Raw genomic sequence first — 24,191 nt, 5'->3', positions numbered from 1 at the left:
CAGGTAGGTAGCTATTCTTGTTCTCTGGCACTCTTCGATGTGTAAAGAGGAAAACGCTGATAAAGAAACTCGGCTGACATTGATACCTATCTGGAGACTTCGTGTCTGTTAGGTTGTTTCGTTCCCTTTCCTTGCAGTGGTACTGGGGATGGATATTTGGCAGCTTGGGTAGTCGTCACTGCCGTCCCTAACCCTGGGAATTCGCCGTCGCGTCTCTTACAACCGGCAAGCCGGGAGAAACGACGTCAGGCCGATGCTTCCCCTTCAGGTCAAGCAGGATATCCCTGCAGCATGGATGCCAGTCCCCGCTCGACCCGGCAGCTTCACCTCTGGAACATCCGAAGGGGACCGACCAGCCAACCTCATCACCTCCCTCCACCCGGAACCAAAACCAGTCGACCGGGGAGACTGCAGGTCCAATCACACCTACCAAGCACCAACATTGCATCTCAAACCCGACCTCCGGCTCCAGAACACATTTCTTGGGGCGTTTTCAGAACCGTCCAGGCTTGTGAAGTTACCCCGCAGTGCACCCGCACTGCACTGCACCCGCAATTCACCCACATTTCCTTCATTCAGTCAGTGTTGCGTACCTACGGTACCTGCCTGGGCAGTTACATCGCGACACCTAAAAATCGACGTACATAACTCCCACCTCGGGCCACCAATCTACCTAGACATATCTTGACAACCCTGAGATAGGTAGCCAAGATGATGAGGGCGCAGTTAAAACAGGGGCAGCCTCAGCAGCAACCCGAGCACAGCGCGGCCGGTACCGGGAGTTCCACGTTTCCAGAGCTCCAGAACCGTGCCAGCGAGAGCGACAGCCCATACGTGCGACGACACGCCGATACTCCGGTAGCATGGCAGATGCTTAACGCAGACACGCTCACCCGAGCCACGGCCGAGAACAAGCCGATATTCATGCATATCGGCTTCCAGGCAGACCACCGTGAGTCCCTCCTTCCCTTCCTCAACACCTCCAACACCACTCCCCGCTAACCAAACCTGCCCTGGGCACCAGTCTGCCACCTCACAACACAGGACTCCTTTTCGAACCCCTCGGTCGCATCCTTCCTTAACGCCTCGTTCATTCCCATCCTCATCGACCGCGAAGAGCGCCCAGACCTCGACACAATCTACCAAAACTACAGCGAGGCCGTCAACGCCACCGGCGGCTGGCCCCTCAACCTCTTCCTCACGCCTGACCTCTATCCCATCTTTGGTGGCACCTACTGGCCGGGCCCGGGTACCGATCATAGCACCGCCGCTGCGGCTGCCGCGGCCGCCAGTGGCAGCGGGACGGGAGGCATATCTAGCGCGGGGGAGGGTGAAGAGTCGTACAATGACTTCTTGGCCATCGCCAAGAAGATTCACCACTTCTGGGTTGAGCAGGAGGAGCGGTGCCGACGGGAGGCGTTTGAGATGTTGCATAAGCTGCAAGATTTTGCGCAGGAGGGGACCTTTGCCGCCGGCACGACGATCGAGGTTGCTGCTGGTGGTCCCGGTGGTGCGCCGAATGCTGCGTCGGCCGTCAGCCCAGATTCGGGCGACTTGGATCTCGACCAGTTGGACGAGGCGCTCGGGAGGATATCACAGATGTTTGACCCGGTCGAATACGGGTTTGGCACACCCAAGTTTCCGAATCCCGCACGCCTATCATTCTTGCTGAGGCTGGCACAGTTCCCGGGGGAGGTGAGGGATGTCATTGGAGAGGAGGAGGCCGAGCGCGCGGTCGGCATGGCAATTAAGACGCTGAGGCGGATCCGTGACGGTGGCCTGAGGGACCACCTCGGAGGCGGGTTCATGCGATTTAGTGTGACGAACAACTGGAGCATGCCCCATTTTGAGAAAATGGTTGGTGAGAATGCCCTGTTGTTAGGCGTTTTCCTTGATGCCTGGCTAGGATATTCGCGAGACGATGGGAAGGCGCTGTCGCTCGATGACGAGTTTGCGGATGTTGTTTTAGAGGTGGCCGACTACCTCACCAGTCCCCTGGTGCACACTACTAATGGGGGGTTTGTGGCCAGCGAGGCGTCAGACTCGTTTTACCGCAAGGGCGACAAGCACATGCGAGAAGGTGCATTTTATACCTGGACAAGGAGGGAGTTCGACCAGGTGGTTGGCGGCGGGTCTAGCGACGACCATGCGAGCACCGTCGCTGCGGCATATTGGGATGTGCAGGAGGACGGGAATGTACCGCAGGATCAGGACCCCTTTGACGAATTCATCAACCAGAATATCCTATCTGTCAAGGCGGATGCCACCGAACTATCCAAGCAGCTCGGCGTCCCACCGGCGGAAATCAAGCACCTTGTCTCGATCGCGCGCGAGAAGCTACGTGTACACCGCGAGAAGGAACGGGTGCGCCCGATACGGGATGAAAAGGTTGTGGTTGGCACCAATGGTATAGCTATCGCGGCGCTGGCGAGGACCGCGGCCGCCATTCGTGGGTTGGATGCCGAGAGGGCGGATAAATACCTCCAAGCTGCACGGGACGCTGCCACCTTTATCAAGGAGGAGTTGTGGGCTGAGTCGAAGAGCAAGTCCGACAACCCTTTGCGTCGCTTCTATTGGGAACGTCCGAGCCAAGTCCTCGCTTTTGCCGATGATTATGCCTTCCTAATCGATGGCCTCCTGGATCTCTACACGGCAACCTTCGAGCATGAATGGCTGGACTGGGCGAAACAACTACAAGGTATGCATTGTCCGCCTGATCCCCGAAAGACGGGGTGCTGATAATAAACAGATACACAAACCGCCCTCTTTTACGACCCCCCCCTTTCTACACCTGCCGCCACCACTACAACCCCCTCCCCACGAAATGCCCACTCCGGTGGCTTCTATTCCACTGAGTCGGCGACCCTCAGTCCCACTATTCTCCGTCTCAAGAGCGGCATGGACAAGGCGCATCCCTCAACCAACGCCGTATCGGCGTCGAACCTCTTCCGACTGGGCACGCTTTTGAACACGGAAGCGTATGTGCTGCAGGCTCGCGAAACGGTCAACGCTTTCGAGGCAGAGATCCTCCAGTACCCCTGGCTGTTTGTCAGCCTGCTGATGGGTGTTGTCACGGCGCGGCTAGGGGTTAAGAGGGTGGAGGTGCGGAAGGGGGATGCGGGCGGGTTGCGGAAATGGTATACCGCGCCAAGGGCGGAAGCCTTTGTGTTGGAGCTTGCTGAAGATACTGCCAGGAGCGAGGAGAGCATGACTACTACCGAGGGGCTGATAAAGAAGGTGGAAGAGCTGGTGGTCGGAGAGCGCTCATGATGGAGCGGAGCCATATATATAATCGGCTGGGGCAAGGATGCGGCTCGGAGTGATGGTACATCTTCATGAGTGTCTGGGGCTAAGGCGGGATGGAATATGGTTGGCCTAGGATTATTTGCATTGGGTTGCGCGCGAGATACACGATGACCGCATACAGGAAGAAGGGAGCTTGCATCACAGGCAATGTAACTAGACAGACCTATGTAGTTACCTACACAGCCTTGCTTCGCCATACAGCCATGAGGTTGGATTTGACGAGGGAACAGTCCGACTGTTCCATTCTTTTATCTTTCATTATCTCTCCAAAGGGGGTATCTAGTCTACGATATCGGTGTTTGTCGCCTCTTTGCCTAACACCGACGACAACAGGAAGACCAACATGACAATACACTGGGTACCTCCTCGGTGGTCCACATCCACCCATGTACTTGTGGTTACCATAATAATAAAGGGGAATTTTTGGCGGGGTTGCCTATGTGCTGCTCATCAACAGCTAATGCTAAAGCTACAGCACCAAATCTTATCTGGCAGGCGCTCCCCGCCTGTTCATTAGGCCGTGGAAGAAAGCCTGCAGGTTCTCCGTGTCCATGTGTGAGGTCGAATCTATGGCTTCCTCGTCGGTTGGGCTCTCAGGCTGGGAGGACGAGCCGAACGCTTGGCGCTCCTGGAACAATGGTGTCAGTTCTGAGCAAGACCGTGATTAAGGGGGAGGGGGCCTGGAGGAGAAAGATTCTCACCTTAAGTCGCTGTACCATGTCGTCGGCGTCCACCTGGATACCACCCATGTTGAATTGCACGGGCCCGATGTGCTCGAGAACCCTTGCATCTGCTTTCTGGTCGTCGTCAATAACAAGGTCGGCGTCCATCTTCTTATGGGGTTTTTGCCGGGACTCTTCCCGCGCGGTCTCCTCGTTCTTCTGCTTGAACGCGTCAAGGACCTTGAGTTGCTGCCCGAGAAAGGTCTGGGTGTCGATCGTCTCGACCTCGAGCGCAGTCGAATGGGTGTCACGCCCCGCGAGCTGGAGGGCGTCCATGCTCGGGTCTTGAACTGACTCTTCGTAGAGAGCGACGGTTGATCCTTCCGGTTCGTCCGCTACGTGCTCGTTGTCGTCATCTACCTCTCCATTTCCGTCCTCAATTCCGTTTTCACTTCCGTTTGATTGTGGGCGTGGGAAGGGTTGATCGAGGTCGATCGACCAGCCGTTGCTCACGAGGTCGACGTCAAATCCGTCTCTGAGGACCCGAATCTTGCCCCACGAGTCCCAGTTTGGCGGGATTACAACCTTATCCCGGTCGATGACGTTGTGCTTGAGTGGTTGCTTCTTGAGAAGGGAATGTATCCCCAAGCTAGAGTGGATAAGCGTTGGGAGCTGGGAGGGGACAGAGGGCGTGGTGTAGATTAAAGAGGCACCGTCTGCGGCATGTCGAGTCAGCGTACAGCTCCCTCGTTCTTATGGGAAACTCACGCCTTAACAAGGTTGTCCGTAGAAATTGCAAGACAACGTCGAACTCTTCCTCCTTCCAGCTCTGTGTCTTCTCCAAATACTCCATCTTCTCGGCCTGCAAATCCGGTTAATCTTCGAGCCAGGGTCCCTTGCGCGAAGTATAGACTTACATTCTGGCACACAACACAGAGGGGCAACCCCAACTCATCTGTCCATTCTCCTGGTCCCACGGGAAGGTCCATCTCGCCGTCTGCCGTGGGTACGGCCGCAGTACCGTCGAGGTTTGTCACGCCACCTCGCCCGCGATCTCGCCATGCCAGCATGACCTCTTTCATGGTCTCCTCGCACTCGTCGCTCAAAGAGACCAGCACCGTCCTCAGAAGCAGAATCCATTCCCGAAGCTGTCGCATCCACTTCCACGGCTCGGACCAGTCCAGCAACACCACTATCAGCGTGTTTGGTATCGATTGGGGCGTTAAGAGCGGCCGGAGTAGGGAAGCGAAGGCGGCGGAAGGGCTCGTGAGGGTGTAAAGGGAGATGCGCGCGAGGGTGTCCTCCTGGTCGGCGTCGAGGACATCGTAGTATGTGTATCCCAAGGCAAAGCTGTTTGCGACAGGGGGCATTCGTGATGCGTTCCGGTCAAGGGTGCGGCGGAGGTCGTTGTTGGCGAGGGTCTCGAAAAACTCGCGCTGGGAGTCGACGGTGCCACCCAGCAATATTATGTTCTTCTCCGGCAGCCGTCTCCCGCTTGCCACGGACGAGAGCATGGAGTTCCATAGCTCCTTCTTTTCAGCTTTATCCCCATTCTTAGAGTCGGTACCAGAGCCGACCGAAGCTGTGGTGTAGGTCGAATAGCGGTTCGTATTTGCCGCCATGACTGCGCTCGCTCAGGAGTGAGTTGCAGTCTTGGGCATTTGCGGCTTTCTTTTTTGACTGTTGGAGGTAAGGAGTCGCAAGCGGGGAGCAATGAATCGGGGGGAAAGTAAAGTAAACAACTAGCCGTGTCGTCTCGTCGGTTTCATGCCTCCCTCCGACTACGGCCCGTTCAGGAGTCGTTCCCTTTCCGGTTGCTGGCTGGTGACTGGTGTGGACCGTCAATTCGCCGAAACACGATTCGCCGGTGAGGTGGGCGGAGAGACGCGACTGATGTTCCAAATCACCGACGACTGGTGGAGAGCTGCGGGAGGAAGGCAGGGGTCCAATGGTATCCATAACCCTAACCCCTGATCACCTCGACTCTTAGTGCATATACGTACATACATGACTTAAGTGCATATGTGCAACAGAATGCTTGGCACTGCAGCTCCAGGCATCTCCAGCTTCCAGCCAACCAACCACGTGCCGGTCTCGGGCAGGTGGCCACAGCTCCGCCACCAGTGAGCAGGTATCCCCACCTGCCGTTTGTCGGTTCGTTTGTTCCGGGCATCTTCATTCACCATTCACCAGTGGTCGTCATCGCGGGTTCCATATCAGGGCCAGCCTCGTCCGCCACTTTCCTTCGTCTTCCTCCGTTTAATAAACCCGGCCCCCGATCACATCACCAACAGGACCGATCTTGTCTGGCATAAACCCGCGCGTTCCCTAGCGACGACGATCGCAGCCATTAGCGACCATGTCGACCAACGTCAAGTACACGCCCGCTCCGCAAGAGGACCCCGAGCTCAACTACACTCAGCCGCCCCCGTCATACCAGGCTGAGAGCAGCTCTGCCCAGGACCAGGAGCGCTTGTTTGGGTCTCCGCGGAACAGCGAGGACAACGTCCCCGATGATTTCAAGGTATGTGCCCGCCATGATGCCACAGAGCGCCCCATCCAGTTATGAGTTTTGCTGATCGTCTTTTCTCAGTTTGGAGGCTCTGTCGCCGAAGCCACCGTCGAGATTCGCAATCAGTTTATCCGCAAGGTCTACACTATCCTGACCGTCCAGCTCATCGCCACCGGCGCCGTCAGCGCGCTCAGCTTCATGAGCGACAGCTACAAGTCATGGATCCAGTCGCATCCCGCCATCGTTTGGGTTTCGGTACGTCCGCCTCTGTCCCCCCTCTTCGCCCGCCTCTCCCAAGCCCATGTCAACTAACTCTATCCCACCACAGCTCTTTGGTTCCATGGCCTGCATGATGCTCACATACTGGAAACGCCACTCGTACCCCACGAACCTCCTCTTCCTTTCGGCCTTCACCCTTCTCGAAGCCTACACCATTAGCGTAATCGTATCCTTCTACAGCGCCTCGATCGTGCTCAACGCCGTCTTTTTGACGGCCGGCATCTTCCTCTTCCTCACGGCCTTCGCCTGCCAGACCAAGTACGACTTCACGAGCTGGATGCCCTACCTGTTCGGCGCGCTGTGGGGCCTGGTCATCTTCGGTTTCATGTCCTTCTTCCTCCCGCACACCAGCACGACCGAGCTCGTGTACGGCCTGCTCACCGCCCTCATCTTCAGCGGCTACGTGCTGGTCGACACCCAGCTCGTCCTGCGCAAGCACCACGTCGAGGAGGAGATCGCCGCCGCTATCAGCTTGTACCTGGATATTATCAACCTGTTCCTAGCCATCCTGCGCATCCTCAACAGCCAGAGTAACAACTAAGCGAAGGGGGTTCGTTGGGGCAGTCTAGGGTGGGAGAGATTCTTCTGTCGCGGACATGGTAATGTTGATACGTCGTGTGAAACTGTACAGTATCTTGGGTTTGGGGGAAGGGGTTTATCGTTTTTTGCAGCGACCGTGGTAAGGATTTTGCGGGGACTGGGTTCGAGCTTTTCTGTTTTCCTACTTTTCTCCTTTCTTGTTGTTTTTTGCTGCGTGTCACAATTCCTTCCCCGGTATGGAGGAGACCTGCTGCCACGATGCGGTTACTCCTGTTAGGAAGAGTTTTGAATGAATCGAATCCTTTGCACATCGGCGTCCATACTCGTGGTATCTATGCCTAGATAGGATACAATAAAGACAAGTTCGAGTAACATCATGTCGTTAAGTACAACGGTAGTTGTTCCTCCCGCCTCCTTTCCATCCCATCTTGGACTCTTTTGTTCGTTCAGTCGAGTTCTGTATTACACCAACGTCGAGCCAAGCTAAGGCGCATCCCACAGGCAAAGAAATCCAGAGAAGTGGCGGACATGGGAGCAGTATCAGAGTAGGAAAGTTGAATTTAGGTGATATCTGCATTAGAAGTCCAATAGTAGAAATGAGAAAAAAGCAGACAGTCAAGTTAAAAGGGCGGCCGAGGTTAGGACCGACGAGATGGCGTGGCTGATGGAAGACAAGAAAAGCGTGCCGTGGTTGAGTCCCATCCCTTCCAACGGCTCATCTTCGTGGTCTGGGACCGTGTTTGGTGGGAACCATGGCTCCTGCGCCCAGCCAGATAACCAGACCTTTGGTGACCTCTACTGAGCCTCGTCCTCAGCAGTCCATCAACACACCACTCCGATTGGCACCTCGACACCACCCTGCCAGCCGTCCCCAGGTGTTGCCCACAGCCTGGGGTTGGCCGAGCAGTGGATATCGTGAAAAGCGCAGGAAAGGCGGGGGAATATTTTGTCTCTAAACAACAGGGAACCAACGCCTGCACGGAAAGATCGGATCGCATGAAAGGTCGCCTAGCAGTGGTCAAACATCGGCCATATCCGGCGGGGGTCGCAATGACGGGATATTAGCCTGCCACCAGATAACCAGGGGGGAAAGCGCTTCAAATCTACTCGGCGCCATTGGCCCCGTGGTCAGCGGCCCCGGACTGTTGGGCCGCAGCCGCTGCCGCCTCGCGCTGCATCCGAGCCTCGATTTCGCGCAGCTGAGACTCACGAGCCAGCAGCTCCTGGCGCTTCTCGTTGATCTCACGCTGGACCTTGACTTCAATCTCACGAAGCTTCTCCTCCTCGCGCCGAAGCTGCTCCTCCTTGAGGCGAACAGACTGCGAAGCGAGATCCTCGGGGTTCATGGACGAATCGCTAGAAACCATATTAGCAACAACGAACCCGGCCAAGATTCAAAAGGTTGTGGAAAACGTACACTCCAGCACCGCCCTCGACACTCTTGCTAAGCTTCTCGGTACGGTAGTTCTCGTAGAGAAAGTCGTGGGTGATCTCCTTCAGGTCGGCAAGATGGCTGTGAAGCAGGGCAGACCGGATAGCCAAAAAGTCGGAGTGGCGCGGGTTGTCAACCTCGACGACGCCCCACGGGTACTGACGGGCGCGCACCTGACGGCCACCAATTTCGACCACGTCCTCCGATCCCACGATAGCAAACGGCATCAGCCCCCTAAGCTCGGCGTTCTCCTCGACGGTGTCCTCGTCGTCCTCCTCAATGTCGTAAGGGAAGTTGTAGACAGGGATCCGGTAATGCTCGATATCCTCCATCACCAACTTCTTGGACTCGGCAAGCTCAGACGGGGTGAGGGAGTCGGCTCGGCCGATGACGGGGATGACGTTGACGCGGGGCGCAAGGCGCTTCATCAACTCAATGTCAAGCTCACGGAGACTGTGGCAAGGTTAGCATCTTGAACATTACGGGTGCAACAAGGGCAATTACCCATGACCGGTGGGGGTGATGAAGTAGAGCATGGCGTGGACACGATTGTCTCTGAAACGGGGGTTACGCTTGATACGCGATTCCTCGGCGAGAATGTCATCGTATTGCCTCTCCAGGTAGCCAACGATCTCGGAGAAGCTGCGGGGAAGACATGTCAGCGCCCCATCCCAGCAAGCGATAGGGAATGTTGTTTAACCCGTACCTGGCCTCATTGTCGATCTGGTCACCGAAGCCAGGGGTGTCGACAATGGTCAAAGAGATACGCGTGCCCTCCTCGTCCAGCTCGAGCTCTGCGACCGGTTAGGCATCCATCGAATGACAGCTCTTTTAATAATATGGGGATATGCGTACCGACAGTCACGGGCTTGATTTTAACCCCTTCCTCGACGTGGGCGGCGCCAGCGTCATCGGACTCTTTGTGAGAGAGGACGGGCTTGCCGCAGAGAGTGTTGACGAAGGTGGTTCGTCCTGCGGGAACCATCAATGATTAGTGCGGGCCGCGCGTTGAAGTAGGGTTGACAAAGCCACTTACCAGTGCCCGAGGCGCCACAGACCATCAGGCAGAACTGGATCCCCTTCTTCACATTCTTCTTCCGACGGATCATCTTCTGTGCCGTAAACATGTTAGCACCGTTGTTCGGGTTGCACCAAAATCGGTCGTTGATGACGGGCGCGTTTGAGCAAGTCGTGGTCGCGGAAAAACGGATGGTTGGATTGAAACGGGGAACAGAGGTCGAAATGGCAAATATCACGACGGCGCTGGGAAGACAGGGAAAGGTAGACGTACGGCCGGAGAAGACATGATATTGGTGTGGAGTCGTGGGGGAGTCGAGTCGCGTTTTTGGGGCACGGGCAAGACTAGCGCCGGCTTGAGAGAAGCAACAGGGAAGATAAAGCTAAATGGCTCTATCCAGTGTCCAATAAGTCGATGGTCGGGGAGGTGGTTGCGGGTGCAGTCGTCAAACACGAGCGACAGCAGTTGCAGGTTGGGAAAAGGAGAGAGGTCGGGAATGGGCGTTGTCGGAAAATGGTAATTTCACAAAATGTTGCGGTGCTACTGGACGGCAGGAGCAGCACCTTCGAGCTGTCGCCCAGAGCAGCAGCAATGGCCAACCCGCAATTCAGGGGTTGCTCAGTGCAGGGTGCGCTAGAACCAAATGCGGAAACGCATGCTCCAATCCCCCAGGCCCAAGCACCCAAGCAGCCAAGCCCGAGCCGACTGCCAATACGCAGCTCCACCACGATAACTTTCCAGCCAGCTGTCGACAATTGCCCAAGGTAAGTTTCCGGGGAAGCGTAAGTGGTCCGTGCTGCGGCTCTAGCACTCCCTCCAGCAGCACGGCAGTTCCCCGTCACCAACAAAACGCCTTGTATGAGCTGCAGCCAGGCAACTCGTGACAACCTACACAGGCCTTGGGTCTGGAGGGGGCTAAGATCCAACACCTACCACACCGTCCTATCCTCCAAAATATGCTTGTAAGCTCAGGAGCTATGAAGCAGTTTTTTGACTAGCATTTTCACTTCGCAATCGCTTGGAACGCTGCTTTCTCCTTTGCAGCATTGTTGTCTCAGATCCATCATCCATACCATTCGTACCATTCAGTCTCCTTGCAGGCGGCCATCGTCAAACAAACAGCCTTGGACACATCCATCCACCCCAGCCCGGAACCCCTTGCCATCAAACCTTTTCTAGCGTCATCTTGAGATGAACTCGTAATATCGATTTCACTTCCCCTCAAAATCACCGGAGTCGGAAGAGCCCTTTGCCGCTCGCCAGAATCGCAGCCCCCTCGCTTCCATAACAAGCAAGGCCCGGCTGTTTGGTATGCCCACGCAAGGCTACCGCCATCTCTCCAACCACACTCGTTAAACAAAACCACCACTACAGACCGACAAAATGAACACACGAACCCCTCTTGAAAGTCCTAGCTCAACGGTTGTCCTCTCCATCTCATTCAACGATGATTGCAGTTGCTTCGCCGTGGGCCTGAATACGGGATTCTGTAGTAAGTCTCCCGCAGTATCCGATCCCGGCCCCACACAGGGGCTGGCTTACGATGAACGCCTCAACCCACCGTCCCTTTTTCTCTATCCCTCATGTCCTAATACCCAGCTCACGACGACAGTTTTCCATGCAGAAACATGTGCTCGACGCACGACACGAGGTAAGCCGAGGACAATTCCCCCTCCCCCGCCTCGCTAACCAACAACCACTGACTCGCCAACAGTCTTCAACGCCGGTGTAGGGCTGGTCCAGATGATGGGCAAAGCAAATTACATAGGTCTTGTCGGCGGCGGAAGGCAGCCTAAGTTCGCCGCAAACAAGGCAAGCCCTTGTCGCTTCTATGTTGAATGGCAGGAACTAACTCAAAATCTAGCTCGTCCTCTGGGACGACTTAAAAAACAAGGCGGCGCTCGAGATCAGCGCCCTGACTCCAGTACGGGGCGTCCAGCTGTCTAAGGAGCACATTGTGGTCGTACTGCAGAACAGCGTGCGTGTCTACAAATTTGCCAAGCCGCCCAACTTGCAGTCGGCCTACGAGACGGCCAACAATCCGTGGGGGTTGTGTTGCCTCTCCCCGAAGAGGATAGCCTTCCCCGGAAGAACGGTGGGACATGTACAGCTAGTCGAGATCGCAACGGGGAATGTCAGTATCATTCCTGCGCACTCATCCGCCATCAAGGCGGTCCAGCTGAGCCCGGATGGTGAGCTCCTCGCTACGGCGAGCGAGAAGGTAAGTCCCTCTTAGCATTCCCCGAACTCACTTCAGTAGCGCTTATACTATCAACAGGGGACCCTCATCCGCGTTTTTGCGACAAGCAATTGCGCCCGCCTGGTAGAGCTACGTCGCGGAATCGACCCGGCAACCATCTTCTCCCTAGCCTTCAACCCGTCGGGCACCATGCTCGCCTGCACCTCGGACAAGTCCACTTTGCACGTGTTTGACGTCCCGCATCCGAAACGGGCCTCTTGGCAGCAACAGCAGCAGGAGCAGCAGCAACTGCAAAATGGCGGTGTCTCCGGTGCAACCAGCGGCTCGACGTCAGAGAGCAATGGCGGCGACGGAGCGGGTAAATGGGGTATTCTCTCCAAGATCCCCTTAATGCCGCGCATGTTTTCGGACGTCTACTCGTTCGCATCGGCGCCGTTCGAGGTGGACGACGAGGAAACCACCAACGAGGGGATGACCAGTGGATTGCCCGTGTCGGAAACTACAACGTTGGGGACGTCAAAGCCCCCCAAGGGAGTGCTTGGGTGGGTGGGTGAGAACACGGTTCTAGTTGTGGGCGCGGGCAAGGACGCGCGCTGGGAGAAGTTCGGGATCCAGGAGGGCGGGGATGGGAAGCGGTACTGCGTCAGGGAAGGGTGGAAACGGTATCTTGTTGGCGCGTGAGCTCACCTGTCTTTGCTTGTTCACCTGGAGTGGTCTGGCGTTTTGAGTCATGGAGAAAGGATGGAATCTGGTTTCCGGGGATGGAAGAATTCGTTCTGCGAAGCATATTTACCGGGAGTATTACTGGGTCAAGGTCGGGAACGTATTCGCATACATCAAGTGGGTAAATTATTGCTTCATGTGGTATTTCTTTCTCTCTCTCGTCGGTGGGTATCTCTAGTAGTATTTTAGCGTTCCCAATCCATTCCGCTTCGCATCACTAAAAGCATGCCCGTATTAAAATCAAATTTCTTGTTTAGCAAGCACCCTTAGTCCCTAACGGGGCGCGGCGAGCGGCTTCGACTTCTCTCCCTATCGTGCCGTCCTCTATCCTCCAAGGCCCGGTGTCGACGCTCGCCGCGATCGTGCGAGCTCTCCCGGGCGTGCCGCCGATGTCTATCACGATCTTTCCTGTGGCGATCATCGTCTCGGTCGTCTCCATGGCGACGAGCTCCGTTTCTCTCTCGGTCTCCGTCCTCACGGCTTTCTCGACTACGGTTGCGGTCCCGAGAATCCCGGCGGCGTTTTCTTCGTTCGTCCTCGGTAAGAATCTCATCCCTCTTTGACCTCGACTTCCGGTCAGACCCACGCTCACTTCTGTCTCTGTATTTTTCTCTGTCTCTCCCATAGCCCTCGTCGTTGCTGTCGTCCCTTCGTGACCGATGCGAGCGGTGCCGATGCCTGTCCTTGTCCCTATTTTTCCGGCTCTCTTTCTCCGACCGTCTCTTCTCCCGCCGCAGCGCCTCCTCGATTTCTTGCTTCTTCTCGTCGATAAGAAACTCCTTCATGGGATCGTCGTCGTCATGATTTTGTATTAACAACTGCAACTCTCGCTCCTCCTTGAGCATCGGCATTGTGTGCTGCCCCGCTGCCGCCGCCTCCTCGTCCGTCTCGTCCTCGTCCCCACTCGGCAGGCCCTTCTCGGCGCGCTCGCGGCGCAGCATGTCCTCCCAGCCGATCTTGCACTCTTCGGGGTCCTCGTCGTCACGCAGCTTGTAGCGGGCGTGGTCGACGCGCACCATGCGGCCACCGATCTCGGCGCCGCCTAGGTTGTCGACGGCCAGGTCGGTGCTGCGCTGGTCCTCGTACTTGAGCCAGCCGAAGCCCTTGGACCGGCCCGTTTCTTTGTCGCGCGCCAGCTTGAGGAACACGGGCTCACCAAACTGACTGAAGATGGTGATGACGTCGCCTTCGGATAGCTCATACGGCAGACCGCCAAAGTAGACGAAGGCCGTGTCGCGGTAGTCGGTATGCCACGAGGCCTCGGGCGGCACGCCGTTTTCGATCTCGCGCTTGTTAAGCGCCTGGATGGCGCGAATTTGATTCATGGCGGGCGGCGAGTGGTGATGAGGGAAAGGAGCGGGGAGGGAAGGTGGACGGCAAGTACATACCAATCCGTAAGGCTGGAGAGATGAAAGATCCCTACGAAGTCGAAACCTTGAATGCGCAAGGCTGCCAAGAATCAACCTCTTGAACGCCACGCGAAGAACCCCGGCTTACGGGGGTTAGGGTTATATATGATGATCGTCGCCTGGTGGAAAAGAATGCTTGTTGGAAACTTGGCAACGACCCTGAACTCTCACTCACTCGCGCCAAGGATGGATGCGGCATGGGCTGAACATGTCCGCCTGTCTTGCGCAATCTCAACGACAGTTACCCAACTCCTTCGCACTTCAGTGCAGTTGCCGAGACGAGGTTTCGGCTCTGCTGTTTACCCCTCACAAGCTGCAACCGTAAATATCACAGGACACAGAGCATGTTGTGACAACAGTGTCTCATTGGCAGCTGCAGGCCGACCGCCCGCTTGGAGGCTGATCAAATGCAGCGTCGCCTTGTTCCAGAGGGTCTCAGCAGGGACCCCGCCGACGCCAGGAAAGGGAAAAGGCGGGGATGGTCTCGGACCAGTCCATCTCTCTCCGCTTCGACTCTGCAGCACTTCCAAGAAGGAATTAGGAAGGTTGGTGACCCGATGGTGCCACTCTGCATCTCATTACCGGGTCGGGCGCCAACTCGTATTTAGCGGAGAATCCCCAGAATGAGGTAGCGACCAGCCTTTGGTGGCTCTTGCATGTTCAGGCCATCCTGAGATTTCCGGAGCACTCCCGATGGTCTCGAATATTTTTTTTACTGGCCGTGACAACCCTGAAAGAGTCCCAGCCAGTGATAAGCTCAAGAAAGGCGAGCTTGCTCTCGTCTGGTTCAGGGCCCGTGCTACCCCTGGTTCGTCCAATCCCGCGTTTCAATTGGGATGAATCCCTGGCGCCATAAGGTCAGGAACCTGGCAGCTGCAGTGTGACTTGCCCACCGCCTTTGTTGTGCGCCTCGATCTTCAGTGGGGCCAGCCTCCAAATTCAACATTTTGGTTTGGGCAAATGGGCAAACTGCCAACCAGGCGGGTGGAGCAGCCGAACCCGATGCCCTTGTCCACCTCCTGTCGCTCGTTTTCCGTCTCCGTGTCCCATCGAGGTCGATGAAAGTCTGGCGTTGTGGCACCGCGCACACCCGTTATCAAGGCGCATCTTGCTTTTAAGGACCTTCTTTGAGAAAACACAGCGGGACGACTGGAAAATTACACAGTCGCTTCGCCGCGTCAGCCCGCAGAAGCAGCCCGAGTCCTGCAGACTCCCCCTGGTCCAGTCCACACGCCCCCTCAAAGGGCCCAAACCTCGAAACCTCGAAGGACGTCGTTGCCCAACAATCGTCCACTGTTCTTACCGGCACACGACCGACTGGCGCCTTGCCAGTTTACAGGACGAGGCGACCATGAGCCCCCCGACGACCCCAACCCTAAGCCATGGCAACAGCAACGGCACGGGCAACGGCACGGCGAAGCCCTCGGGTCGCGCCCCGAGGAGGAGTGGGAAGCCCCAGCACATGAACGGGCCGCTCTATAAACAGGCGAACAGCAATGTCGTCCTCGTCCGCAGAGTCAAGAGGAAGAACGAAGGCCCCATGAAGCAGCTCACCCGCTGGTTTGTCAACAACCAGATTGGTGCGTCGGGACCCCCTATTCTTCCACGCCCCCAGAACTTGGAACTAACCTCGACCTCGCTCCCGCAGGCTTCTCCTTCAACCTTCTCGCCCTTCTCTTTCTCGCCCATGGCATGCCCCGGGCGCGGGATTACACGGCCAAATACTTCAACCTCTCATACTACAACCCGAGCACCGGGAACTATGGGCTGGGCTGGGCGGATGGCCATGTCGTCTTGTTCAGCATCGTCCTCCTGACCGGCTTGCGCGCCGCGACCATGGAGTACATCCTGGCGCCGTTCGCCAAGTCTCAGGGCATCTCTAAGAGGAAGGACATTACTCGGTTTAGCGAACAGGCGTGGATGTCAGTCTACTACTCATTCTTCTGGCCCCTCGGCTTGGTACGTTTAGGCCCACCACGCCCGCTGCTTCCTATCGGGCGTCACTAACAGGGTCCTGCCCAGTACATCTACTATCAATCGCCCGCCTACTTCAACCTGCGAGAGCTGTGGACGGGGTGGCCCGACCGCGAGCTGACCGGGCTCATGAAGGGCTACATGCTCGCGCAGCTCGGTTTCTGGCTGCAGCAGATGGTTGTCATCAACATCGAGGAGCGCAGGAAAGACCACTGGCAAATGTTCACTCACCACATCGTCACGAGCGTCCTCATCTACACCTCGTACCGCTACGGCCACACACGCGTGGGCAACCTCATTCTTGTCTTGATGGACGTGTCCGACCTAGCCCTGGGGGTACGTGCATCACCATATTTAAAAGCCCCTCACCACACCCGTCTCATTTGCTAACCACATATGGTTTTCACGTTCTACAGCTTGCCAAGTGCCTCAAGTACCTCGGCTACCACACTATCTGCGACGTCATGTTCGGCGTCTTCATGGCTTCGTGGCTGGCTGCGCGCCACTTTCTGTACCTGGCCGTGTGCTACTCGGTGTGGGCGCACACGCCCGACATCATGCCGACGGGCTGCTTCAAGGGCTCGCGCGACAACCTCGTGGGACCGTTCGACCCCCCCACCGAACAAGGGTTCTCGTACCTGCTCGAGCCGCTGTGGGACTCGGAGGGCACCTTCTGCTACAACGAGACGGTCAAGTGGTCGTTCCTGTCCATGCTGCTGTTCCTGCAGTGCCTGACCATCATGTGGTTCTTTTTGATCGTCCGCGTCGCGATCAAGGTCATCAAGGGCGCCCCCGCCGAGGACGTGCGCAGCGACGACGAGGGCGCCGAGGTCGAGGACGAGGACGAGTTTGTCTACGAGGAGGCCAAGCCCCTCGAGGAGGAGGTCGGGGTCGACGAGATCGATCTCAAGAGCTGGGAGCGCAGGTCGGGCGTCAAGCGCCAGGGCCCCTCCACCTCGGGCGTCAGCCTGCCCGGGCACAGCGACCGTAAGGAGCTCCTGGGTCGCATCGGGTGTGACAAACAGGTCGAGTGATGGGGTTGGACTTTTCGGTGGGACGAGCGGGCGAAGCGATGGAGTGAGCGTTCAAGATATACCAAGGAATGATGGGGAGAGGGTGTGGGTTGTTATAGAAGGGGTAACGCGACACAACCGTGGCGGCATTGGGCCTGACGTCAAACATGGGAGGTTACTGGGTGCTGAAGACGGACCCGCAATGGTTCTGTCCGCTGCCGTCTCTGCGGTGGATTCTTTTAAACGAAGTGGCTCTCGCCCCGGTGGCTGGCTCATTTTTATTTTTCACTAGGCTCACTTCACGTAGCCGGCTATCGGGAGTAAGGGGGTTCGCGGACGAGACGCTACCCTGGTTCTGGGTTAACGGTACTGGCCAAAGATGATTGATACCATTCCGGGGTTGGCTTTATGACCGTCTTCCAGTCCGGCTGTTGCGTGGAAAGACCTGGGAACTCGGGGCGAATAGAAAAGGGGAATGGGGCGCTAGATTAGCGGTCATGACCATCTAGTGCGTAACGTTGAGCTGAATCTGAAGGGAAGTGGTTTCAGTGATGCATTTTTTCTTGAGGTTGCGAGTGGAAGAGCGGCGAATATCATAGATATGGTTGAAGCTATCAATAATTAATACCCTACCTGGCTTGACTACATCTTTGGCTTGATTAGCGGAGTAACCCAAATAAAAGCATGGTCTCAATAATAACGGGAGGCCGAGGATTATAACCCAATGCCGCAACAACATGGAACTGTCCGCTGCGGAAACTGGAGTGCATAACGGCCGATTGGTGCGGATCTCCAACCGACTCTGGCCCCTTACTGGCACTGTACCAGAAGTAAGCGGCTTCCACCTGTCTCGTTGTCGCGGCACGCTGAATTCGTCCCGCTCGTCCGTGGCTCGGCCCCTGAATTGTTGCGACAGTGGGGAAGTTATAAACCGGATGCTACTATGCCTCTGTTTTTCCTCCAATGCCGAAACGTCAGGGTCTCGGGGTTTCTGACTTGGTAGGTAACTTCTAACGAAAACCCGGACCATGGACCACCGTGTAGACTCGAGCCTCGGTACCTTTAGCCGCGAAACACCGTAATATGGTGGCAGGCGCGAGTGCGGAGTCAACATGGCCGTTACTACGGGTATTAATATGAACTAAGCCTAGGATCTAGATATGCGCCGATCTGATTTGTTTCGTTGAGGTGTTGATCTTTTAGAGTCAACCTGGAGCCAGCTTGAATTCAAACCCGGAACGGTTGAACGCCAGCACACATCACTGCAGTTTCGGATCAGCCTTAGCATTACGGTAACAGCATCACAACGGAAATCACAATGTTGTCTTGGTCGACCTTCCTCGCAACCGGGCTCGCCGCCTCGGGAGCTTACTCCGCACCCGTTGAGGTGGCCCGGCGGGCGACACCGACGGTCTACCTCGCCGGAGACAGCACCATGGCTAAGACTAGCGGTGCTCTCATGGGTTAGCCGCACCCCTCTTATGACGTGAACCCGTGAACTGACCGGCAGCAGGCTGGGGCGAGTATCTCTCCAAGTACATCACGCTGCCCGTGGTGAACAAGGCCATTTCGGGGCGGTCGGCGCGCAGCTACACCAACGAAGGGCGGTTCAGCGAGATCGAGAAGCTGGTGCAGCGCGACGACATCGTCGTCATCGAATTCGGGCACAACGACGGCGGGTCGCCCAACTCGGCGTCGGACAACGGTCGTAGCGACTGCCCTGGCACGGGCAACGAGGTGTGCAAGTCGGGCAAGACGGGCGAGACGGTCTACACCTTCAACCACTACGTCGAGACAGCTGCGCGCAGCTACATCGCCAAGGGCGCCAAGGTCATCGTTAGCAGCCAGACGCCCAACAACCTGTTCGAGGGCGGCACCTTCATTCCCGGCGCGCCGCGGTTTGTGGGCTACGCAGCGCTCGCGGCCAAGAACGTTGGGAACGGAGCCAGCTTCCTCGACCATTTCCAGGCTGTGGCCAACATGTTCCTGAAGCTGGGCAGCGCAAAGACCAACGCGCTGTTCCCGCAGGACCACACGCACACCAGCCCCGCCGGTGCAGACCTCGTTGCTCAGGCTTTCGTGCAGGCGATCGGGAGGGACTTTAACGGGACGACGCCGCTTAAGGGGTTCCTGAAGAGCCCGGTGCCGGTGGTGTGGTAATTGTGGTTTGAGTTCTGATGTAGTCAGATTAAATGAAAACCCGGAACCGGGATTTTGAAAGCAGGAGTCAGACCAGCAAGCAAGAGAATGCATGTCAGTTGAATTAGTTGATGGGGAGGGAACGACTCGGGGAAGGAACAGGATGAAGTGATATACTTTCCTGCCACATCCTGTGTAGTTATGGGTTTCGAACTTTCAATGTAATATTCAAACCAAAGCAAATTTGAAAGTAATTACCCGAGAACTCCCAACTCAGTAGTCCGCACCGAGTCAGTCTGTTAGATATCGACCTTCTTTTGGATACGAGAGAGAGAGGGCATACGGCGTTTAAGGAATGTCAAGCTGTGATTGGTAACACTAATAGAGGGAAAGGGGCGGTTTCCTGCGGCTTTCCCTTAAACGAAGGGCGCATTGATAACATGTCTCGGCAGCGATTTCGGAGTCAACAAAACAACACCTTGAGCCATCTCGCCGGTTCGCGAGACCACTCTGTTTTATGCAATTTTATAATTTAAGTTCAGTGCAATAGAACCCCCGAGATACAAAATATGGCAAGCCAGCGTCTAGTCCTTATCACCGGCATCAACGGTTACATCGCGGCGCACACGGCGGCCACCTTCCTCAAAGCTGGGTACGCCGTTCGGGGAACTGTTCGTGCAAGGACTCCCAACGTCGAGTCGCTTGTTCGTACCCTTGAAAGTTGTTACCATGAAAACCGGTTGGAGCTGGTCGAGGTGCCAGACATCAGCGCCGACGGGGCGTTTGCCCGCGCTGTTGAAGGTTCTCAGTGCTCACTCCCCTGGGCCACGGGTCACTTTCTATCTTAGTGGCTCAGCCGGTTTTACGTACAGTTGTGCTGATTGCTTTTATTCTAAGGGAAGGCGTCCAGGCAATAGCACACCTTGCGAGTCCCGTATCCATGGCTGAGACCGATCCAGAGCCTATGATGCGGGCTTCCGTTCAAGGCACAACCTCCCTTCTCGCCTCCGCTTTGGCCGAATCGAAGAAAGGGTCCCAAGAAGATGTACTGAAATCGGTTGTGTTCATGTCTACTATCAGTGCTGTTTTCTCACCCTCCAAGCCCTCGGGACACATCTTTACCGAGGCCGACTGGAACGATGCCGCCGAAGAGGAAGTGCGCAGGTTGGGTAAGAACACGCCCGGCTATGTCATCTACCAGGCGAGCAAGACAGCTGCCGAGAGGGCGCTCTGGAAATTTGGAAAGGACACGGGAGCTGGGTTTTCTATGGCAGCCCTGTGCCCAGCGTAAGTTGTTCTAGGCCCATCACATCAATATGTCACTGACAATATGAAGCCCCGTTCTCGGGCCACCGCTGTACCTCCCGGATCCAATTTCCAACCTCAGCATGCGCGTCAAGGACATCTACGACATCTTACATGGCGGCCAAATCCCAGATTTTTCCCCTATCAGGAGCACCTTTATCGACGTACGGGATGTGGCCGAGCTGGTTCTTAGAGCGGTGGAGCGGGGCTATCAGACGCCGCGTGCCCGGGAGCGTTACCTGCTCGTCGGAGAGTCACCCATATCACCCCAGGGGATGGCCGACGTACTGCGGGCAAGATTCCCGGAGAGGCGAGACATAATTTGTGAAGGCAATCTTGGAGAGACGTATCCGGACATGACTTGGGGGTTTGACGCGAGCAAGGCGGGTACGCTGCTGGGTAGGGACTGGACCAGGTTTCAGCAGAGCGTCGTTGACAGCGCCAAAGTGTTTCTTGCAGCAGGGGCTACCTGAAGGGTTTTTTCGTCAGTTTGGAGAGATAGAAAAGCCCCCGAGTTCCAATTAACATCGAGTCTCAGCATGTAAGAGAGGGCCCGAGGGGTGACACCGTGAGGGAGAGGGCGTGCATACATGCAGGGAAAGAATGGGACAGTGGTGATACCATCATGGAAAGTAACGCCATCCCTTACTCAGCAATACTGACTCTTTTCTCGTTTCCCGTGGACATGCCTTGGCTTCGGCTCAACCTGACCTTTGCGGGTCCGGCTCCGGGGCCGATCCCGCTCGGGCCGGCTGCACCTACCGTTAGCGCTCACACCCCGCTTCCGACTCGGCCAACACCGGCTCTCGGTGCGCACTCGGGATCCGGAACTGATATGCTACCAAGGCCGCCATGGTATATTAGTTGCTTCTGGCTCCCACCCCGCTTATTCACTCTGTTCTTAACATCCCTTTCCCGGGCAGATGAACAAGATATTGTTGCGTAAACAAAACCCAAGTCAAGTCTTAGCCATGGCCTCCCCTCGCCACCCCTTTGACCCGCTTACAGCGAAAGAGATTCAGTTGGTGAGATCAAGATAGTTCTTAGTTTAGAAACTCACCGTGATGGATTACTAAGAAATTGAAACAGGCCGCCGACATCCTAATATGCCGCTATTCTGCAGATACTGTCATATTCCGGGTCATAACCCTCTGGGAGCCTCTCAAGGCCGCGATGATCCCCTTTCTTGACATGGAACATGAAGGAAAGCAGACGCCAACGCCCCCGCCTCGGCTTGCCAAGGTCCAAGCTCACGTTGACAACACCTTCTTCGAGTTCAAGGTCGATCTCGGCCGGCAGAGCGTCGTCTCGGAGGAAAGACTGGATGGCCGTCACTCACACATCGATAGCGACTACACGCGTAAGGCCGAGGTGGCGTGCATGGCTGACCCTCGTGTCAAGGAGCAGGTTGCCGCTCTCAACCTCCCCGAGGGCGCTACAGTGGTGGTAGAGCCGTGGACGTACGGGCCGGACGGCATGAATGACATGTCAAAACGGATGACCATGGTAGGTATTGTAGACATCCCATGTGGAAACCGCCTCTAATCGTCGTTCCTAGTGCTGGTTCTACATGCGTCTCTCTGATGACCCGGACGCGAACTACTACGCCTACCCCCTTGATCTATGCGTAGAGATGTCGGAAGAGCTCAAGGTGGTCAACATCTTCCATCTTCCCTCCGGAGACCACGACCGGATAAAGACCGAAGGCAAACCTCAAAAGTTCGACCGCCGAAAGATCCACGAGGGGAGCGAGTACTACCCGACGCTCAACACGGAGCACCGCACCACCACCAAGCCCTACCACGTCTCCCAGCCTGAGGGGCCGTCCTTCTCCATCGAGGGCAACAAGATCAGCTGGGAGAAGTGGACGATGCGGGTGGGCTTCAACTACCGCGAGGGCATGACGCTGCACGACGTCCGCTTCGACAACCGCAGTCTGTTCTACCGGCTGTCCCTGGCCGAGATGTTCGTGCCCTACGGCGACCCGCGCACCCCCTACCCCCGAAAAGCGGCCTTCGACCTGGGCAACGACGGGGCTGGGCTCTGCGCCAACAACCTCCAGCTCGGCTGCGACTGCCTGGGCCACATCAAGTACTACGACGGTTGGCTGAGCACGCGCGCCGGCACGCCCCTCAAGATGCCCAACGTCATCTGCTGCCACGAGATCGACGACGGCATCCTCTGGAAACACACCAACTTCCGCACGGGCCGCGCCGCCGTCACCCGGTCCCGCGTCCTCGTCCTCCAAACCGTCATCACAGCCAGCAACTACGAGTACATCTTTCTCTTCTACTTCAGCCAAGACGCTTCCCTGCACTACGAAGTCCGCGCCACGGGTATCCTCTCCACCGCCCCCATCAACCTCCCCCCTACCACCACCACCACCACCACCACAACCCCACCCCCATCCCACGGGACCGTCGTCGCCCCCGGCGTCCTAGCCCCCTACCACCAGCACCTCTTCAGCCTGCGCATCGACCCGGCCATCGACGGCCACGCCAACTCGCTCCTCGTCGAAGAATCCCACCCGCTCCCCCTCCACTCCCCCACCACCCCCAACCCCCACGGCGTCGGCTACACCACCACGCAGACCTACATCGCCCACGAGACGGGGCTCGACCTGGACCACCGCGTGAACCGCGTCTTCAAAATCGTCAACGAATCCGTGCGCCACCCGACCGCGCGCGCCCCCGTCGGCGTGCGGCTGCTGCCCTGCTACAGCCAGATGCTGCTCGCACACCCGTCGAGCTTGCATGCGAAGAGGTCTGAGTTTGCGGCGCATGCGGTGTGGGTGACGAGGTATGATGATGCGGAGCTGTTTCCGGCGGGCAGGTTTACGATGCAGTCGCCGGGGGGGGAGGGGATTGCGTCGTGGATTGAGGGGAGGAGGAAGGGGAGGAAGGGTCGAGGGGATGGGGATGGGGATGGGGATGGAGATGGAGATGGAGAGTCGGGAGTCAGGAATAGGGATATTGTCATCTGGCATACCTTTGGGTCCACGCACAACCCCCGTGCCGAAGACTGGCCTGTCATGCCGGTAGAGAAGATGATCGTGGGGTTGAAGCCTGTAAACTTTTTTGAGAGAAACCCGGCGCTGGACGTGGCCCCCTCGACGCAGGAGAGGAATCTCAGCGTGTTGGTGGAGGACGGGGATGGGCAGGGGGAGAAGGGGTGTTGTGAGGGGGTTGAGTCTGTTGATATGTAGAGCGGTTTCAGGGGCTTAACTACCCCTGAGTGGCGCCTGGCAGGATGGCGAAGGGAAGGAATGAGCATCTTACCATCTACCCTAACCCTGGTAACACTGATGTCCCCGGCTTTGGTTCCGAGGTTCCAGCCCAGCGTCGTTTTCCACAGCTTTGCTTGCGCAGCTTTGCGTATGCTCACTTCTCCTAAACATGAATCCACAAATTCAGGGAATAACACCAAAGCCAATTCCTCCTCACGAGATCTTTTGGAAATCAAGAATCAAATTACCGTCCAATATTTATTCTTCCCTCTTCTAGTAATAGTTAGAGTTACCAACGTCGATCTTCACCTTCTCTCCGTCGGCCTCCGCGGCCCCCGCATCCCGGGGGCATTTGCTACCCAGATCACCCTCTCATTCACACTGACCGCCCGGCTGGGAGCTGAACAATAGCTCCCTGCGCCCGTGAGTTACCATTGTTCATTCAACCCACAG

General features: G+C 56.7%; 10 protein-coding genes across 10 annotated transcripts; 7 read left to right on the top strand and 3 right to left on the bottom strand.

Annotated features, from left to right (window-relative positions):
- Positions 1-711: 711 nt before the first annotated feature.
- CHGG_06721 (uncharacterized protein) lies at positions 712-3,270 on the top strand (the record flags this gene model as incomplete). The annotated part of the gene is made up of 3 exons (XM_001222815.1): positions 712-952; positions 1,025-2,698; positions 2,750-3,270. 3 exons carry the CDS (start codon positions 712-714, stop codon positions 3,268-3,270), a joined length of 2,436 nt encoding a protein of 811 aa, XP_001222816.1.
- Positions 3,271-3,790: 520 nt separating this feature from the next.
- Positions 3,791-5,590, bottom strand: CHGG_06720 (uncharacterized protein; the record flags this gene model as incomplete). Its single annotated transcript, XM_001222814.1, has 4 exons — positions 3,791-3,934; positions 4,008-4,684; positions 4,737-4,830; positions 4,886-5,590. The coding sequence occupies 4 exons, from the start codon at positions 5,588-5,590 to the stop codon at positions 3,791-3,793; spliced, it is 1,620 nt and encodes a 539-aa protein (XP_001222815.1).
- Positions 5,591-6,327: 737 nt separating this feature from the next.
- On the top strand, positions 6,328-7,300 carry CHGG_06719 (uncharacterized protein; the record flags this gene model as incomplete). Its single annotated transcript, XM_001222813.1, has 3 exons — positions 6,328-6,492; positions 6,562-6,735; positions 6,809-7,300. The coding sequence occupies 3 exons, from the start codon at positions 6,328-6,330 to the stop codon at positions 7,298-7,300; spliced, it is 831 nt and encodes a 276-aa protein (XP_001222814.1).
- A 1,102-nt stretch (positions 7,301-8,402) lies between these two features.
- CHGG_06718 (uncharacterized protein) lies at positions 8,403-9,858 on the bottom strand (the record flags this gene model as incomplete). Its single annotated transcript, XM_001222812.1, has 6 exons — positions 8,403-8,655; positions 8,717-9,184; positions 9,236-9,373; positions 9,438-9,525; positions 9,587-9,703; positions 9,768-9,858. The coding sequence occupies 6 exons, from the start codon at positions 9,856-9,858 to the stop codon at positions 8,403-8,405; spliced, it is 1,155 nt and encodes a 384-aa protein (XP_001222813.1).
- Positions 9,859-11,132: 1,274 nt separating this feature from the next.
- Positions 11,133-12,630, top strand: CHGG_06717 (uncharacterized protein; the record flags this gene model as incomplete). Its single annotated transcript, XM_001222811.1, has 5 exons — positions 11,133-11,241; positions 11,374-11,400; positions 11,464-11,582; positions 11,644-11,970; positions 12,028-12,630. 5 exons carry the CDS (start codon positions 11,133-11,135, stop codon positions 12,628-12,630), a joined length of 1,185 nt encoding a protein of 394 aa, XP_001222812.1.
- Positions 12,631-12,925: 295 nt separating this feature from the next.
- Positions 12,926-13,997, bottom strand: CHGG_06716 (uncharacterized protein; the record flags this gene model as incomplete). The annotated part of the gene is made up of 2 exons (XM_001222810.1): positions 12,926-13,197; positions 13,265-13,997. 2 exons carry the CDS (start codon positions 13,995-13,997, stop codon positions 12,926-12,928), a joined length of 1,005 nt encoding a protein of 334 aa, XP_001222811.1.
- A 777-nt stretch (positions 13,998-14,774) lies between these two features.
- Positions 14,775-17,089, top strand: CHGG_06715 (uncharacterized protein; the record flags this gene model as incomplete). The annotated part of the gene is made up of 5 exons (XM_001222809.1): positions 14,775-14,889; positions 15,062-15,661; positions 15,730-16,040; positions 16,092-16,391; positions 16,472-17,089. The coding sequence occupies 5 exons, from the start codon at positions 14,775-14,777 to the stop codon at positions 17,087-17,089; spliced, it is 1,944 nt and encodes a 647-aa protein (XP_001222810.1).
- A 1,297-nt stretch (positions 17,090-18,386) lies between these two features.
- Positions 18,387-19,228, top strand: CHGG_06714 (uncharacterized protein; the record flags this gene model as incomplete). Its single annotated transcript, XM_001222808.1, has 2 exons — positions 18,387-18,531; positions 18,582-19,228. The coding sequence occupies 2 exons, from the start codon at positions 18,387-18,389 to the stop codon at positions 19,226-19,228; spliced, it is 792 nt and encodes a 263-aa protein (XP_001222809.1).
- Positions 19,229-19,776: 548 nt separating this feature from the next.
- CHGG_06713 (uncharacterized protein) lies at positions 19,777-20,985 on the top strand (the record flags this gene model as incomplete). Its single annotated transcript, XM_001222807.1, has 3 exons — positions 19,777-20,008; positions 20,110-20,494; positions 20,544-20,985. 3 exons carry the CDS (start codon positions 19,777-19,779, stop codon positions 20,983-20,985), a joined length of 1,059 nt encoding a protein of 352 aa, XP_001222808.1.
- A 498-nt stretch (positions 20,986-21,483) lies between these two features.
- CHGG_06712 (uncharacterized protein) lies at positions 21,484-23,717 on the top strand (the record flags this gene model as incomplete). Its single annotated transcript, XM_001222806.1, has 3 exons — positions 21,484-21,537; positions 21,602-22,018; positions 22,071-23,717. The coding sequence occupies 3 exons, from the start codon at positions 21,484-21,486 to the stop codon at positions 23,715-23,717; spliced, it is 2,118 nt and encodes a 705-aa protein (XP_001222807.1).
- Positions 23,718-24,191: the final 474 nt, after the last annotated feature.

The sequence above is a fragment of the Chaetomium globosum genome, genomic scaffold (assembly GCF_000143365.1).
Source record: "Chaetomium globosum CBS 148.51 scaffold_3 genomic scaffold, whole genome shotgun sequence".
NCBI lineage: Eukaryota > Fungi > Ascomycota > Sordariomycetes > Sordariales > Chaetomiaceae > Chaetomium > Chaetomium globosum.
This window is presented reverse-complemented; position numbering and strand designations above follow the sequence as displayed.